Source organism: Staurois parvus, unplaced genomic scaffold, assembly GCF_062004578.1.
Source record: "Staurois parvus isolate SC_StPar_1 unplaced genomic scaffold, SC_StPar_1.0 ptg000320l, whole genome shotgun sequence".
Classification (NCBI taxonomy): Eukaryota; Metazoa; Chordata; class Amphibia; order Anura; family Ranidae; genus Staurois; species Staurois parvus.
In genome coordinates, this window is record NW_028318116.1 from 420,176 (window position 1) to 438,360 (window position 18,185).

The window sequence follows — 18,185 nt, forward strand, 5'->3', positions numbered from 1 at the left end:
TATATAATTTTTTTGTTTTTTTTTTTTGGGGGGGGGGGCAAACAATTTTTCCTGTTGGGAATATAGTCTTGCAAATCATAGACAAAACATTGCAAAACAATAAAAAATTGGAACAGCACGTTGTTTACACAGAGCAGGTTCAACTACTCCTAGCAGCTCCACGATTAGGCGGGAGAGCGAAGGGCAGGTGAGTATGTGCTGATGGAGAGGGGCATATAGAAAACTTGTTGCTTTGCCCTGGCCACAGCACATGTTCAGTTTAAAAGAAAAGTTACCCATAATGGATTCTGATCCTAGAATTCTGGATGAAAGACCATTTTACCTTGAAGCTGAGGAGGGCAACATTTCAAATGAGTCTTATTGCCAAGATCCAGACAAACTTTAGCTTTGGATACAAAGCATAATTCTAGATAGCTGCACTCTTCATCAGCATGACAATCATATGACAGTGCGGGACAGGGGATTTATAAGTACCATTATACAGAAAATGGCAACCACCCCAACCTATAACTAGCCTTTGCAGCAAGGTGCACATGGAAGGGCAATGCACATCGCAAACAAAGATTTCCCAGCACACTTACCAGCCAGCCTGCAAAACAACCGAATTGGCCCTAAAGGATTGTGTTAAAAACAGAGAATTTTGTTTGCACACATTTGCAAATATATGTATAAGCCGTAGTGCCCACAACAAGGGACCTCTGTATATACTGCGGTCCTAACTCTAACGTTTCCACAGCCTCCATAGTAGCACATAAAGATTAAAGGCAGGAGTGCCTGGAGGGAGCCCACCCCTCTTTAACCACTAGCCTACAGGGCACTTTTACCCCCTTCCTGCTCAGGCCAATTTCCAGCTTTCAGCACTGTTGCACTTTGAATGACAATTGCGCGGTCATGCAACACTGTACCCGTATGAAATTTCTATAATTTGTTTTGTGACAGAGCTTTATTTTGGTGGTATTTAATCACCTCTGAGTTTATTTTTTCTTAAACAAACCAAAAACCACTGAAAATTGTGAAAGAAAAAAAGTTTCTTAGTTTTTGTTATAAACTTTTGTAAATAAGTGATTTTTCTCCTTCACTGATGTGCGCTAATGAGGCTGCAGTAATGGGCACTGGTGGGCATTGACAGGCATCACTGAAAGGCAGCACTCATATGGCACTGATAGGCGGCACTGACTGGCACTGTCAGGTGGCACTCATAGGCAGCACTGACAGGCACTGCTAGGTGGCACTGATGTACACTGATGGGCAGCTCAGATGGACACTGATATGTGGCATTGATGTGCACTGGTAGGCATTGAAATGTAGCATTGATGTGGCACTGGCAGGTGGCATGGATGAGCACTGACAGGTGGCACTGCTGTGGCTACACTGATCCTCATAGCACACTGATCATCAGTGCCCTGATGATCAGTGTACATGTCCCCTCCGAGGAATGCCGATTACCGGCTCTCCTCACCTCTAGAGCTGTCAGTGACAGCTCGTGAGGAGAGAAATGCCGATAACTGGAATTTCCCTGTATACATGTGATCAGCTGTGATTGGACACAGCTGATCAGATGACCAAGCCGACATCTTCGGCTCTTTCCGTTGATCGGTGATCCGCTGTGTCCGAGGGACACAGCGCACCGCCGATCACTATGCACTCCCGGAACTGCGCATGCGCAGTTAGAATGGGAGGACGTCATATGACGTCCTCCCAGAACGAGAGAACCGCTTTGCACCCATCATTGTACTATATGGCGGGCGGGAGGCAGTTAAAGGCACAGGGACGCATGTGATGCCCAGTAAAAGCACAATGGCAGTGAAGGCATCCAGTACGTCCCTGCACCCAATTCAACCAACTGTACAAAAAATGGCAACCACCCCAGCCTATAACTAGCTTTTGCAGCAAGGTGCACATGGAAGGGCAATGCACATCACAAACACAAGATTTCACAGCACACTTACCAGCCAGAATACAAAACAACCAAATTGTCCCATCTAACAGGTTGTGTTAAAAACAAAGGATTTTGTTTGCATACATTTGCAAATATATGTGTAACCCGCAGTGCCCACAACAAGGGAACTTTGTATAAACTGCAGTCCTAACTCTAAAATTTCCAAAGCATCCATAGTAGGAGCACATATAACAATGGATAAGGGGAGGTGTTCCTGGAGGGAGCCCATCCCTCCTTAAACCATACAATTAAGTGCCTGGTGGGCACAAAACGTCAATTCTTTCCTGTCATGTGATATCCACACTGAGTTTTATTAATACAGTCAATGAAGAGTGCAGCCATCTGGAATTGTGCTTTGTGTCTCAGGAGCGGCTGGCGAGCCGAGCTTGCACTTTTTGGTATACGGTATTTGTAGTGATCAAGACAGCGGGTAAGCAATAGTCTGGAGTGGTGTGAATTTCTTTTGTTTTTAGCTCTGGATAGATTGCAGAAGGGTTAGAACCTCTGTCAATATATGATTACTGCCCGTTTCCCCTTTTGGAGAATTTCTCCCCAGTTTTTAACTCATTTACAAGCATCGAACATAACAGGAGGGAAAATGTCCCCAGCCTCCTGTCATCCTGGAAATGGAAGGAGCAGCTGTAATCAAGTCAGGTTCTTTTTATAGTGGTGTCCATCACTCACAGCTTCCTAACAGGAGGGAGTAAGTAGAGTGAGACTCTAATCCGTGTGCTGCTCCTTCACCCCTGGTTCACATCTGTGTGGGTGGTGCCGCTGTGGATCCTGATAAAAATCCGTGCAGCTGCACCACCCACACAGAGAAATCCGGACCCGCGGGCGGGTGCCATTAATTCTAATGGCATGCCACTTGCACTGGAAATAGCAACCGCACTGGGAACAGAGGTTCCCGTGCAGGCTGCGTTTTCTGAAGGAGTGCAGGGATGTCTCTTACCTGCGTGTCCCGGGGCACAGGAGTCCATTCAAATGAATGGGCTTTCGTGCCCACGCAAAATGTGGCCCGCAGGAAAGCGGAGATGTGAACCTATCCTCATTGTCCAATCACAAGCTGGAGTGAGCACCTGACCAAGCTGCATTGCTCAACTAATCTAGTTTGCAGGAAAATCTCAGGAAAAATAGGGGTTAGATGTGCTGTCCGGATCTCAAAAATAACCACACAGAATAGCAAATGTTTTTTCAGGAAAAACAGTTCTTATAAAAAGCTATATAGATTTTATGCCATGATTTTAAAAATCCTGTGTATAGTTTGTAGTATATGTATGAGGGAGCCACACTTGTTCTGTGCAAACAGACCATATGGATTGCTCTGTAAGAGGTTTGTTCACATCACTTGAACAAAAAAAAAAAAAAAAACCTTGATTTCTAGGTGCTCCTTTCACATGAAAATATATACTCCCAAATAAGTCAAAAGTGGCTCCTTTACACTATATGCAAAGAAAGCTCACAAATAAGTGCAATAAATTCATTCGAAAAATGTAAATACACAGAGAAAGTGCGAGTACACACACACACAAAAAATTCAAAACAAATGCATGTCTATCAAATGATGCACTGATTGGCATGTTCATGAGGGAAATAAGTATTTGATCCCCTTCACAAAACATGACTTAATACTTGGTGGCAAATCCCTTGTTGGCAATCACAGAGGTCAGACATTTCCTGGAGTTGGCCACCAGGTTTGCACACATCTCAGGAGGGATTTTGGCCCATTCCTCTTGGCAGATCCTCTCCAAGTCATTAAGGTTTGGTGGCTAACGTTTGGCAACTCAAACTTTCAGCTCCCTCCACAGATTTTGAATCGGATTAAGGTCTGCAGACTGGGTAGGCCATTCCAGGACCTTAATGTGCTTCTTCTTGAGACACTCCTTTGTTGCCTTGGCCGTGTGTTGTGGTCATTGTCATACTGGAATACCCATCCACAACCGATTTTCAAATGCCCTGGCTGAGGGAAGAAGGTTCTCACCAAAGATTTGAGGGTACATTGCCCCGTCCATCGTCCCTTTGATGCGGTGCAGTTGTCCTGTCCCTTTAGCACAGTGGTTCTTAACCTTCCTAATGCCGCGACCCTTTAATACAGTTCCTCATGTTGTGGTGACCCCCAACCATAAAATTATTTACCCAGTAATTATAATTCATGAAGTGTCGTTTTACCTCCAATACTGCTGCTTTCAAACACAGTAGCTGCTTTCAACACAGTAGCTGCTCTTTACACATCGGAAATATGTGTTTTCCGATGGTCTTAGGCGACCCCTGTGAAAGGGTCGTTCGACCCCCAGGTTGAGAACCACTGCTTTAGCAGAAAAACACCCCCAAAGCAGGATGTTTCCACCACCATGTTTGACAGTTGGGATGGTGTTCTTGGGGTAATAAGCAGCATTCTTCCTCCTCCAAACATGGCAAGTTGATTTGATGCCAAAGAGCTGGATTTTGGTCTCATCTGACCACAACACTTTCAACCAGTCCTCCTCTGCATCATTCAGATGTTCAGTGGCAAACTTCAGACGGCCTGGACATGTGCTTTCTTGAGCAGAGGGACCTTGCGGGCACTGCAGGATTTCAATCCTTCTTGGCGTAGTGTGTTACCAATTGTTTTCTTGGTGACTTTGGTCCCAGCTGCCTGGAGATCATTGACAAGATCGTCACGTGTAGTTCTGGGATGATTCCTCACTGTTTTCATGATCATTGACACTCCACGAGGTGAGATCTTGCATGGTACACCAGACCTAGGGAGACTGACAGTTGTTTTGTGTTTCTTCCATTTGCGAATGATTGCACCAACTGTTGTCACCTTCTCACCAAGCTGCTTGGCTATAGTTTTGTAGGCCAATCCAGCCTTGTGTAGGTTTACAATCTTGTCCCTGACATCCTTGGACGGCTCTTTGGTCTTTGCCATGGTGGAATTTAGAATGTGATTGTTTGATTGCTCCTGTGGACAGATATCTTTTATACAGGTAACAAAATGAGATTAGCAGCACTCCCTGCTTCTAATCTCAGCTTGTTACCTGTATGAAAGACACCTGGTAGCCAGAAATCCTGCTGATTGATAGGGGATCAAATACTTATTTCCCTCATGTACATGCAAAGCAGTGCATAATTTGTTAGATATGTATTTCTTTTGAAGTTTTTTGTTGCTATTCTGTCTCTCAGTGTTACAATACACCTACCATTTGATTTTTAGACTGATCATTTCTTTGTGAGTGGGCAAACATTCAAAATCTGCAGGGGATCAAATACTTATTTCCTTCACTGGTCAACGCACAGTACAACACAGCACAATGCTTAAAATTGCATGCCAACGTGCATGTGTTTTCTGTGTATTTTTAGGTGCAGTGTGAACAAGCCCTTAAAGAGAAAGCCATTAACATAGTTGCATAGCTAGTCAGGTTGAAAAAAAAGACACAAGTCCAACAATAACATAAAAAAACATTTATTTTATACAGTTAAAATAAAAAAGATAAAAACAGCTAGGATGTGGAATCAGAAATTTCATCGAAGGTCTTCTCAATTAGTTTACGCATGCCACAGTAGGCTGGATTTTCTTCCATCAAGGTAAGTTCTTCTAAAACAGCATTGGGACTCTTCAACTTTCTCACTTTTTCCTGGAATGAAAAAGTTGGTTTGGTGGGGAGTTTCTGACAGGCTGAAATTTGTGCTAGCAATCACTTTAACCCCTCGCCCTCCAGATGATTCACCCCCTTCATGGCCAGGCCATTTTTTGCGTTACGGCGCTGTGTTATTTTGACTGACAATTGTGCGGTTATGCATCGCTGCACCCAATTGAAATTTACGTCCTTTTTTTTTTCCACAATTTTTCTTTTCGCTATAAGCAAAAAAAGACTGACAATTTTGAGAAAAAAAGCAATATTTTGGACTTTTTGCTATTAAAACATGTCCAGTAAAAAAAATTTAAAAATCAAAATTTCATCATAAATGTCGATCCAAAATGTATTCTGCGACATGTCTTTGCTAAAAAAAAAAAATCCCAATACATGTAAATTAATTGGTTTACGTGAAAGTTATAGCGTTTACAAATGGTGGTAGAGATACTGGGATTTTTTTTTTCTACTAGTAATTGCGGCGATCAGCAACTTTTAGCGGGACTGTGGCGGACATTTTGACACTGGGGGGGAGAACTAACTTGGTGTCACCCCAGGACCAATAGACACCAATACAATGATCACTGCTAAAAAAAACAAAAACACTGACTGTACTAATGGCACTGGGCAGGAAGGGGATAATGTGAGGGGCAATTACAGGGTTAACTGTGTGCTGGGAGTGTTTTACCAGGGGGCGGGGTGTTCTTCACTGTAAGCACACTCATCGTGATGGCTATACTGTGCACATCCATCCCGAGCAGTGTGCTTGAGCTGAGAGGGAGGAAGATTGTTTGTAAACAAAACAATCTTCCTCACTGACGGAGATGCTCAGTAATTACCGGGCACCGGCGGGTAATTACCAGCCTGGGCCCAGTGATAGACATCCATGGCCGCGAATGGCGGCGCGCCCCCTACCCGGAAATGCAGAATCACGTATATATACGTGATTCTGCGCACAGGTGCCGCCCTGTAGCAGTATATCTGCTATAGGGCGGTCCTTAAGCGGTAAAGATAAAAAACTGTAGTTGCCCCTCAAATATGCAAATAAAAACCACTTACTTGGAATGTAGAAGCCATAAAAGTAGCTTTCGGAAGCTGCAAGGAGTCAGAATTTGTGACATCACCCTGAAAGGGAACATAAATGAGTCAGCACATGCAATGAGCCTATATCAATGACAAACTACCCGCAGGAAATGCCGGCACACACCAAGCTTTCAGCATCCTCTGCTGCTTGCTGTTTTAGGGACTCAAGCCGCTCTTCTAAAGCCTTTGTAGACTCTTCTATGGCATATGATTTCTCCACAGCCTTTTCAACTTCACTCTAAAGAACAATAAATATCATTGAGATTACAGATTCTGATACTTCAAAGTTAGTCCTATGAAAGTAATCATTGATTCTAAACATTCATTATTTTTTTTTTTAAATAACAAACATGTCATACTTACCTGCTCTGCGGAACTGAACAAAGCATACCCGATCCTCTGCTTCTTGGATACCCTGTCAGTGTTCTCTGCCCTCACCCCCCCCCCCCCACCTAGTGCCTGCATAGCAAGCCGCTTGGGGGCATTGTGTGGGCTTGCACCTGAGGCGGCTATGATTAACATCAGTGGGAGCAAGGGGCTCCCACTGCTGTCACTGAGCAGATCAAGATCGGATTCAGGTGAGTTTAAGGGAGGGTGCTGCACTCAGGTTTTTACCTTCATGCATAGAATGAATGAAGGTAAAAAACCTTCTGCCTTTACAACCACTTTAATGGTTTTATTTAACATTTTTTTTTAAAGATTTATAAAACAGATTCCCTTATGTTTAAAATGTTTATTTTACAAGCTAATTTGTAGTGTATATACTGTATAACACAATTTGCAGAACATGGTAGGCTGCATTAAATAAAGCCCAGCAAAAGCATTACCTAGGTGGATGCTGCATCGGTCCCCCACCGGCTCTAAGTGTGAGAACTCAGCAATCACATGACCTCTGATCGCTGAGTTCTCACAGCCATTCTGAGCAGACAGCGGTGACTGTCAGTCACCGCTGTCTGCTCTGCGGGAGGAGGGAGTGGCTGACTCACAGGTTGAGCCAGGTGCCGCTCCAGAATTTGGCGTGGATCCCAACTTTAAAGTCAGGATCTTTTCCCAGCTTGGATAGGTTGAGTGATTTCAGCCAACAGTGGGCTTCAGCCTGCTGTCAGCTGAAAACGAGTCACAGGAGTGCAGAACAAACTGCACTCCTGTAACCCACAGGAGAAGTAAAGCCTAAAGAGCTTTAACTGTACTTCTCCTTTAAGCTGGCCGCCGATAGATTTAAAAAAAAAAAAAAAAAATCAGCCAGTTCAGCAAGGACCAGACAAGTTCCTCCTCAAGAGTTTGATCCAACGATTGACTTCTCTGAAACAGCAATGTTGGAAAACTGTCCATTCGATCAACAGATGCAGCAGCCAGTCTGCTGCAGCACTGATCAATGGATTCTGACAGCAGAGGAGTCACTACTCTCAGAGTACAGAGCCTTCTGGCTGACCAAAAAAAAAAAAAAAAAAAACCAACAATCCATCTATGGCCAGGTTTACTGGCTGTTCTTACAGAAAAATAATTTAGAATGTACAATCTCTAATAAGGGTGTGTCAATCCTCTGACTCAAAGAGCTGTGAAAATGTGGAATAGACTCCCTCAAGAGTTGGTTCTGGCCAGCTCAGTGGATTGCTTTAATAAAGTCCTGGATTCTTTCTTGGATACACAGAACATAACTTGATACTAACATTTATAGGTAAAGTTGATCCAGGGAATAGCCTCTCGGGGAATCAGGAAGGAATTTTTTCTCCCTGCAGGAGCAAATTGGATCATGCTTTGCTGTTTTTTTTTTTTGCCTTCCTCTGGATCAACTGTGGGTGTAGGATTATAACTTTTTTTTTTTTTTATAATGGTTGAACTGCATGGACGTTTGTCTTTTTTCAGCCAGACTATGTAACTATGTATAAGTGTGCATTCACACTTGTGAATGCACTGTCTTTGCAAATAGCTGCAAGAACCTTAGTAGGGGTTCCTGCAATTAGCTGCGATTAGCCAGCCCCATTGAAGGCGATGGGAGTCTGCTGGCTCTCGCAGCTAATTGCACCCACCCGAATGTAATCGCTCATGCAGCGATCACATGCGAGTCATCTGCCATGGACACAGACTGCCTCTGTCCATGGCCGATCACTCGCATGTGACTGCAGCATGAGTCATTACATGTGAGTGGGTGCAATTAGCTGTGAGATTCAGTAGCCTTCTATTACCTTCAATGGGGCTACCTACTTGCAGCTAATTACAGGAACCCCCACTAAGGTTCATGCAGCTAAAAAAATTTAGCTCTGAATAGATTGGGAAAGAGTTAGAGACTTTTTTTTTTTGGTTCACCTGTAAAATCCTTTTACACACTGTAATTACAGTTACATAGGTTACAAAAGTCCATCTAGTTCAACTACTCCATATAGACAATAGTTACCCACAGTGAATCATGCAAGGCAAAAAGCCCCCCAGTAAAGCATGATCTAATTTGCTCTAGCAAGGGTTAGCACATTCCTTCCTAAACCCTCCCAGGAGGCAATTGGATAGAATACCAATAGAATAAAATGGTGGTAGTAGCAATTTTATATGTTCCACAATTTGTTTTACTGCTAACTTTATATGTTCAGTAAAAAAATATTAAAATTAAACATTTATTGTTAAATATAAAAAGATGAAATTGCGTCGGGTACATAAGATATCAAATTTGACAACTATGAATGCGTCAAACTATGATATTCAAAATCATCCACAAACTAAGTTTTACACAGCTCATCAATTTAGGGTTAACGTTGAATGATGGCCCTAGAATTAATCCTCTGACTCAGGAAAGCATGGCAATACCCAACACATCATATTGTACAGGGGGCACTTTACTTTTTAAAACATTTTTTTAATTTATTTATTTATTTATTTTTTAAGTATTTTATCACTATCACAAGGGGGCTGATAAAGATCTCTAATGTCACCTCTGCACTCAATAAATAGATTGAACACAGAGTGCCTGGTCTGCTTTTTTAACTGCTTCCAGGTTTACAATACACAGGGGAGATCAGTGAATTAAAGATTTAGACTATCCCGTTGCTCACCTTCCCTATGTCTTTTTTTTTTTTTGGAGGTCCTGGGATCCCAAACGACATAGGTGTACCCCGAACACATGCCAGCGGTGAAGCTGGGGCAAGAGATGCACCATGTTAAAGATCTGGAAGTGCTATAAACCCTCCTAAATCACTGTTAGCAACAAACCTGCAGAAAAAAAAATGTAATGGGCATAAACGGGATATCAACAAACTCATGGCCGCTATTTGTTTACATCCCATTTATAAATCTACAGGCATCTGACACTGTTATGCATTCCCAAATCCACACTTACATTTAGGGACTCCAACATCTCCTGGTTCTGTTCCAACGTGTGCTTTTCTTCTGCTAAGTTTTTTCTTACGTTTTTCAGCTTTTCCAGTTGCAACGATGGAAATTTCACTTTTTTATAGTGCTGCAGCAGCCTAAGGGGCATAATAGGAAGGCTGTTTCATTGTGTTCTTTTCTAGAGGCAGACAGTAAAAAACACGCTACTGGACATTTTTGTCAATCAACAAAAAAAAAAGTATTTGTTATAGCATATAACTTATGCCTTATTTTCAGAATTAAATTTTCTGCAGGACTTTACAAATGTGTCCTCTAGCAAATGCTTAGATATCAGGCTACGTCCCCGTGTTGAATAATTGCTGAGATAAAATTAAAATACCAGTACACTTAAAATTGACAGTGCCTTCTATCTCAAATTCATCCAAATTTCCACCTGGACAGGAATAGACCTGGGAATTATGACGGGGACATCTTGCTGTTAGGAGCATTCAAGACATAAAACAACCATATGCTGACTCAGTGGATCATGATCCACCTATTACTAAAATATCACCTTTGGATAGACCCTTAGAGTGGTTGTAAAGACCAAAGATTTTTTTAATAAACCTTCTGTGTGCAGCAGCCCCACCTAATACTTACCTGAGCCCCAAAGCGATGTGCACGAGAGTCAAGGCCCCCCCGGGGACTCTACCTCTTCATTGGCTGAAACAGCAGCAAGAGCCATTGGCTCCCATTGCTGTCAATTACAGCCAGTGAGCCAATGGGGAGAGAGGGGGTAGGGCCGAGCTGGGGCTGTGTGTGTGAATTGACAAGCAGAGCAGAGGTTTGGGAGCAAGCCTGCTTGGGTGCCCCTATAGCTTGTTCTGGGGGCAGGAGGGAGGGGCCAGGAGTGCCAATGGGGACCCAAGAAGAAGAGGATTGGAGCTGCTCTGTGCAAAACCACTGCACAGTGCCAGTAAGCATAATATGCTTGTTATTTTTTTTTTAAATGCCTTTAATATCACTTTAAACTTCACTCAGATTTTATTTTTGGGATAAAAAGGAAGGAATTAAAAAGGATAAGTTCACCTTTTGGACAAAAATTAAAAAATGCAAATTTTTACAGGTAAAAAAATGTGCATTTATTATTTTTGTCCAAAGAAGCCTGGAAAGTATTGCCCCAGTGATCAGTAGATAGCTGATGCCATGCAGGTCTCCTGCAGACCTGTCAGAATATCTACTTGTCATACGGAACGTACAGTCAAGCACATATACTGACAAGAATCTTCAATGAACTTCCACAGCACCGTGGTAGTTCACTGAAAACTACAAGCCGGCAGCTGCTAAGGCTGTCAGGACTTGTAGGTGCTCATTTACAGAATTCTATGAATAAGTGATGCGGCCGTGTGGGCAGCGCACCACACTGCATGGTTTTCAAATCTGACAGATAGTATGGGGAAACTTCTCCCCATACTATCTGTCAGAGAGGGGGGCAGCGGGCGCGGGCTGCAGCTGTGGGAACACGGATGGAACATGTGCAAAAGGTGAATTTATCCTTTAAAGTAGTACTGTGCCCTCCCATTATTAAACAAATTATGTGCTGCAGCACTTAATTGTAAGTGCATCTGCAGTCAGTTTTCTCTTAGTCACCTTACAAAGCCCCAAAAAAATCTACTGAGCCTCTACTGAAGTCCACCTAATGCTGTTTCCTGTAATGGTGTGGCAACTGTGCTGCATTGCTCCAGAATTCAGAGTTGTGTTGCCACTCTCATGTAAGCTGTGGCTGCTTGCACTACAGTGGGATAAAAAGGGGGTGGGGCTATCAGCATGGTCACTCCTGATTGGCATGTCTGTACTTGTCAATCAGCACCTGCACACACCCACTCCTGCCCGCTGCTTTCTAGATTGACAGCACTGTCTCTGTTGCTAAAACGCTCCCACTTTGAGCTGCAGTGTCTGGCAGGGTGAGAAAGTGAAACACGGAGGATTTGGCTTAGTTAAAGCAGGTCATTTACTTTATGAGGTTTGTGTATCACATAGTACCTGGATTTGGTACTTTTTTAGACTGTCATACAGGAGCCTTTAATTACACTTTAAAATTCTGTGTCAGCTCCTTACTTTTCTCTGTGACCCCATTACAGAAAACTTCCCTCTCTTCCTGTTCTGACAATAACAAGGTCAAGAAATGGGCTTGAGCTGTCATGTGTGCAGGAAGGACAGTAGAAACATTGTCATGGGTTCTAAGCCTGACGCTACTAAAAATGTGACTTTGTTTGTGTCCCCATTGGATGTTCCATTACTTCCTTTAGCAACAGGAAGTGTGGGAAAAAAACAAGGACAACATGGATAGGGATGGCAATAAAAACCAGACAGAGGTTTATAACACGTTCCTGCTCTACTCAAAGCGTACATTTTTGGCTGGAATTGGGGTTAAAGTACTGTATATAATAAGCTATAATAGTTTATTAAGGTATTATAGCTTATTACTTAAACAACACTGTAGTCTATTTAGTCTGTTTGAGCACTGACAGACTAAGAGAAAGCATCATTGAACAGAGAACACTTGGGGCCTGTTTACACAGCAGTGGACAGACACTAAACTGCAGTGGTTCAGTGTCCGGCAGCTGTCTGTTCCAGCTGCTGTGAGTCGGCGGTAGGGGACGATGTGGTGTGCATTTCAGCACATCACACAGCTCCCATCCTTTTTTTTTATTTTAAAGTTTATATGAAGTGCCCAAAAGTGACACTTCATGCAAGCCACTGTGCAGTAGTGCGCTACTGTACAGTGGATTATAATCCCGTCCAGTGCACTGCAATTGAATGCAGCATGTTTGCATTTTTTTGCAGATCATTGCAGCACAGCTCTGGGCTGTGTTGCAGCGAGAATAGGACACACAGAAAACTGTCGCTTTCTGTGTGTCCTAGAGGTGACTTGCGTGGAAAAATGCTGATCAGCGCTCTGCGTGAAATGGGATTTAATCCAGAGCCTGTGTCATTGCAGGGATTCCCAACTCCTCCCATCCAAGCTTTCTGTAGTCCTCATGCTATACACATAAAAGACATCATCTCTAACTCAGAAAAGGCTAGTTACTGTCTGCATTTTATTGGAACCATAACCTGCATACAATTGCAGGTGTAAGAGGGGATGATATACAACACAGAAAGAGTGATAAAAAGCTGCAATCCCATCCAAACGCTCTCTGTACAGTACAGACTCTCTAGCAAGGGACAGTTTCTCAAAGTACAGTAAAGCAAGCAAGATTGCACCTATAGAGTCTTTAAGTACAATGAACATTACTAGATGGCTTACCTTTTCTTAAGACAAGCGAGTTCAGCGTGGACATTCTCAAAATCAACAATTCTTTTTGAGCTTAAGACTGACCTGTTAAAATACAAAAGAGAAAGCCATGAAAATTAGAAAGTGAACAGTAAAAAAAAGAAAAAACACAATCTCTTGGGGTATAAGAAAGGGATACGGAAGTCGGAAGAGTTTACGGTCTATCAGTTTTTAGGGGAGAAAAGGCTGAAAGTAGATGTTACAATCTATTAGGCAGGATACAAAAACCGGAAGATCTCACAATCTATTACAGTATAATGGATGATACAGAATGTTTCAGAGCCTACAATTTATTTATAGAAGATAGAATACAGAAGTTAGAAGAACTAACAGTCTATTAGGCTATAAGGGAGGAAGAGCTTGAAATCAATTAGAGAGGCTACAGAAGGCACTCAAGAAACTCAAGTGTTTGTTTAAATTGAACCAGTAACTAAACACTAAAATGTTCAGGATGGCTAGACAGTGCTTGGCTGTTAAACCATCCTCTCATGTCTATACCCCTTTGATGTAAACAGCAATACAGAATTACTTACAACTCAGCAGCATTCATCAAATTCTCCACATACTGCACTGTATCTGGTGAGATCGGCTTTTGAACTTTCTCTTTTGGTACTTTAACAGTTTTGCTCTCCCCTCTTTCAAGACCTGTGTGTGATACACATAAAATTAACACCACTAAGTATAACCTGTAGCTACAGTGGTGACTTCAAGGGTCACGTAACAAAAAAAAAACAAAAAGGCTTTATCTGCCTCAAGTCAGGACACTTTCACCCACTTCTGGTCTGGGACAATTTTCAGTTTGTTATACAATTTTTCAAAAAAGTACTTTTTCCTTATACATTTACGCCAGTTCTTCTCAATTATCTTCTGTCATGCCCCCCCTAGGAAGAAGAAACCATTTCGCGCGACTGTAAATAGTATCATTTGTCTATAAAATTGTTATAAGTAGGAATAGTGCCCCATCATTGGTGTCAGTGGGAGGAATAGTGCCCCATCATTGGTGTCAGTGGGAGGAATAGTGCCCCATCATTGGTGTCAGTGGGAGGAATAGTGCCCCATCATTGGTGTCAGCGGGAGGAATAGTGCCCCATCATTGGTGTCAGCGGGAGGAATAGTGCCCCATCATTGGTGTCAGCGGGAGGAATAATGCCCCTTCATTGGTGTCAGCGGGAGGAATAGTGCCCCATCATTGGTGTCAGCGGGAGGAATAGTGCCCCATCATTGGTGTCAGTGGGAGGAATAGTGCCCCATCATTGGTGTCAGTGGGAGGAATAGTGCCCCATCATTGGTGTCAGTGGGAGGAATAGTGCCCCATCATTGGTGTCAGTGGGAGGAATAGTGCCCCATCATTGGTGTCAGTGAGAGGAATAGTGCCCCATCATTGGTGTCAGTGGGAGGAATAGTGCCCCATCATTGGTGTCAGTGGGAGGAATAGTGCCCCATCATTAGTATCAGTGGGAGGAATAGTGCCCCATCATGGGTGTCAGTGGGAGGAATAGTGCCCCATCATTGGTGTCAGTGGGAGGAATAGTGCCCCATCATTGGTGTCAGTGGGAGGAATAGTGCCCCATCATTGGTGTCAGTGGGAGGAATAGTGCCCCATCATTGGTATCACTGGGAGGAATAGTGCCCCATCGTTGGTGTCAGTTGGAGGAATAATGCCCCATCATTAGTATCAGTGACACCAATGATGCGGCACTATTCCTCCCACTGACACCAATGACACTTGCTGACCCCTGTTGCAGTATGGTGCTGCTGCAGCCAGCATATGTGGTTGCAGCAGCACCTCTGCACTGCACACTTACCAGCTTTTCCCTCACTCGATTTTCGCGGGTCTGCTCGGCTCCGCCTCCTCGCCCGTGATTGGCCGCCTGTGTACCTTTCCTGAGCTACAGTTCTGGCGGCCAATCACCGGTGAGGAGGCGGAGCCAAGCGGCAGGAGTGAGGGAGTGGCCGGAGTGACGGAAGGAGCAGCGCTTCCTGGATGGATCATCGTGGGAGCCAGGTAAGAGACAGCAGCCCTCTGCCCACCCCTGTACGCGCCCCCCTTGACGGAGCCTCGCGCCCCCCACTATTTGAGAAGCACTGATTTAGGCCAACATATATTATGCTACAAATTTATGCTACAAATAACTCAAAACATCGTATATTATTTAGTCTGTGTGAAAGTTAAAGTCTGCAAACTATGAAATATATATTTGAAAATTGAGCAGTCCTGACAGTTTCTTTGAGACTCTAAAATGCCAGGAGAGTACAAATACCCCCCAAATGCCCCCTTTTTGGAAAGCAGGCAGTCCAAGGTATTTAGTAAGAGGCATGGTGAGATTTTTTAAGTTGTAAGTCTTTTGTGACAGTTTTTTTAAAAATCAAGAAATACATAAATACACCCCCCCCCCCCCAAATTTTGCATTTTAACAAGCTATTTCTCGCAGCATAGCCATACCTGCAATTACACCCCAAAACACATTATGCTATGCCTCCTGAGTATGGGGATACCACATGTATGGGACTTTTTCATCCTAGATTCATAGAAGGGTCCGAAATCCAAGGAGCACCTTCAGGCGTTCCAGGGGCATAAATTATGCATCTAATTACCTGGCTACCTATCACATTTTTGGAGGCCCTGAAGCGCCAGGACAGTGGAAACACACACAAAATGACCCAATTTTGAAAGCAAATGCTCCAAGATATTTTCTGAAAGGCATGTAGAGTCTTTCGAAAATGTAATTTTTTTTGCCACGTTTTTGGAAAATGTATGAAGGAAAATGAAAATTTATTTTTTTTATACAAGCTGTTAATATAATATTTCTAACAAACAGCATAGACATACTTAGAAATACACCTCTAACACATTCTGCTACTCTTCCTGAGTATGGCGATACCACATGTGAGACTTGTTCACAGCCTAGCCACACAGAGGAGCCCAAAATCCAAGGAGCACCTTCAAGCTTTTTAGGGGCATAAATTATGCATCTAATTTCCTTACTACCTAGCACATTTTTGGAGGCCCTGAAGCACCAAGACTTTAGAAACACCCACAAAATGAAGCTATTTTGTAGAGTAAACACCCCAAGGATTTTTGATGAGGCATGGTGAGTCTTTTGAAGACTTAATTTTTTTGTCACAAGATTTTGTAAAATGCAGAAAGAAAATATAAAAAAAAATAAATACACAACGTTTTCAATTTTATAAAATATTTCTTGCACTTAGCATGGTCATACTTAGAATTAAACACCAAAACACATTCCGCTACTCCTTCTGAGTAAGGGGATACCACATATGTGAGCCTTTCACAATCTAGCCATACAAAGGGGCCCGACATCCAAGAAGCACCTTAAGGTGTTCTAGGGGCATAAATTACACATCTAATTTCCTGGCTATCAATCACATTGTGAGGCCCTGAAGAACCAGGACAACAATTGGGGAGACTGGCTCTGTTGACACTTGTGCTGGTATAGTGGTGATCAGGACACTGGTATGGGGTAATGGCAGTGATCAGGAAGCTGGTATGGCATATGACTGTGATCAGGACGCTGGTATGGCATATGACTTGTGAACGGGGAGCTAGTATGGCATATGACTTGTGATCAGGGCGTGGGTATGGCATATTACTTGTGATCAGGGCGTGGGTATGGCATATGACTTGTGATCAGGGCGTGGGTATGGCATATGATTGTGATCAGGGCGCTAGTATGGCATATGACTTGTGATCAGGGCACTGGTATGGGGTATGGCAGTGATCAGGGCGCTGGTATGGCATATGGCGGTGATCAAGACCCTGGTATGGGGTATGATGGTGATCAAGATGCTGGTATGGCGTTGATCAGGACGCTGGTATGGCGGTGATCAGTGCACTAGTATGGTGTATGGAGGTGAGCATGACACTGGTATGGGGATGATCAGGATGCTGGTATGAGGTATAGTGGTGTAACTGTGAGCAACGGTGACAGACAGGTGACAGGGGCTGGTTGCACTATTGATTAGTACTACACTACAGGGGCAGTGATCAGGAACAGTAGGGTTGAATGGCACTGCATGGTAAAGTGATTCATTGTGTCTGGGGAACACAGTGATCACCAGGCTCCCAGGTGTGCGCTCTGCGAACTGCGCACGAGCCTCCTTTGCGGGGCAACATACAGGCACAAGAACCCATACTTGCACTGCTCTCGTCCCACCGTTTATGTAAATTGGGCAGATGGGAATCCATAAGAAAATGCAGTTCAGATAATCCTTTTTAATTTATTTAAATTAAAGCAGCAAATAATAGGATTTTCCATTTACCTGTAAAATCCTTTTCTTGGAGTACATCACAGGACACAAGGTATCTTCATATCCATTTCGATAGGGTTATGCTGTCACCTTTGAGTGATTTAAAAAAAAAAAAAAAAAACACACACAGGACTGTAAGTCACCGCTGTCTGCCTGTCTGCTCAGAGCGGCTGTGAGAACTCAGCGATCATGTGATCACTGAGTTCTCACCCTTAGAGTCGGCGGGGGACAGATGCAGCATTGGACCGGTATAATGGGGGGGGGGGGGGGGAATTAAAAGTTATACTTCTCATTTAAGCAATATTTTAGTAAGATCAATTTCAATTCATGTTCACATATTTTGGGATTTTAAATATGTATTGTGATTTTTTAAGTGTGTGTTTTGAGTAAGTAGCAATTTTGCACAGTATTTACATAGCTCTGCTTGGTAGAAATGATTATATTATTTACAGGTGTTGATATATTTATGTTGAGGTATTTTATTTCAGTTGCATGGTAAATTCTAAATATAAAATTACTGGTTTTTCTATACACTAGTTTTAACACAGTAGGTGCATGGACTGGGGATTGATTTGTATTTTTAATTTTCATCTTCCCAGAATCCACATTTAAAAGTGAATTGAGGGATTTGCAAAAGTCTTGA

At 43.0% G+C, this 18,185-nt stretch overlaps 1 protein-coding gene across 3 annotated transcripts in view; it reads right to left on the reverse strand.

Annotated features, from left to right (window-relative positions):
* Nucleotides 1-5,368: 5,368 nt before the first annotated feature.
* Nucleotides 5,369-18,185, reverse strand: part of CENPQ (centromere protein Q) — a 38,149-nt gene continuing 25,332 nt past the window's right edge. For all 3 annotated transcript variants that reach the window (XM_089683667.1, XM_089683668.1, XM_089683669.1), the window contains 6 exons: nt 13,807-13,918; nt 13,247-13,318; nt 9,965-10,094; nt 6,761-6,874; nt 6,613-6,678; nt 5,369-5,556 (listed from right to left, as the gene is read on the reverse strand). In XM_089683667.1, the coding sequence (XP_089539793.1) occupies nt 5,422-5,556; nt 6,613-6,678; nt 6,761-6,874; nt 9,965-10,094; nt 13,247-13,318; nt 13,807-13,918 (629 nt within the window). In that variant the 3' untranslated portion in view covers nt 5,369-5,421. The remainder of the gene's footprint in view (nt 5,557-6,612; nt 6,679-6,760; nt 6,875-9,964; nt 10,095-13,246; nt 13,319-13,806; nt 13,919-18,185) is intronic.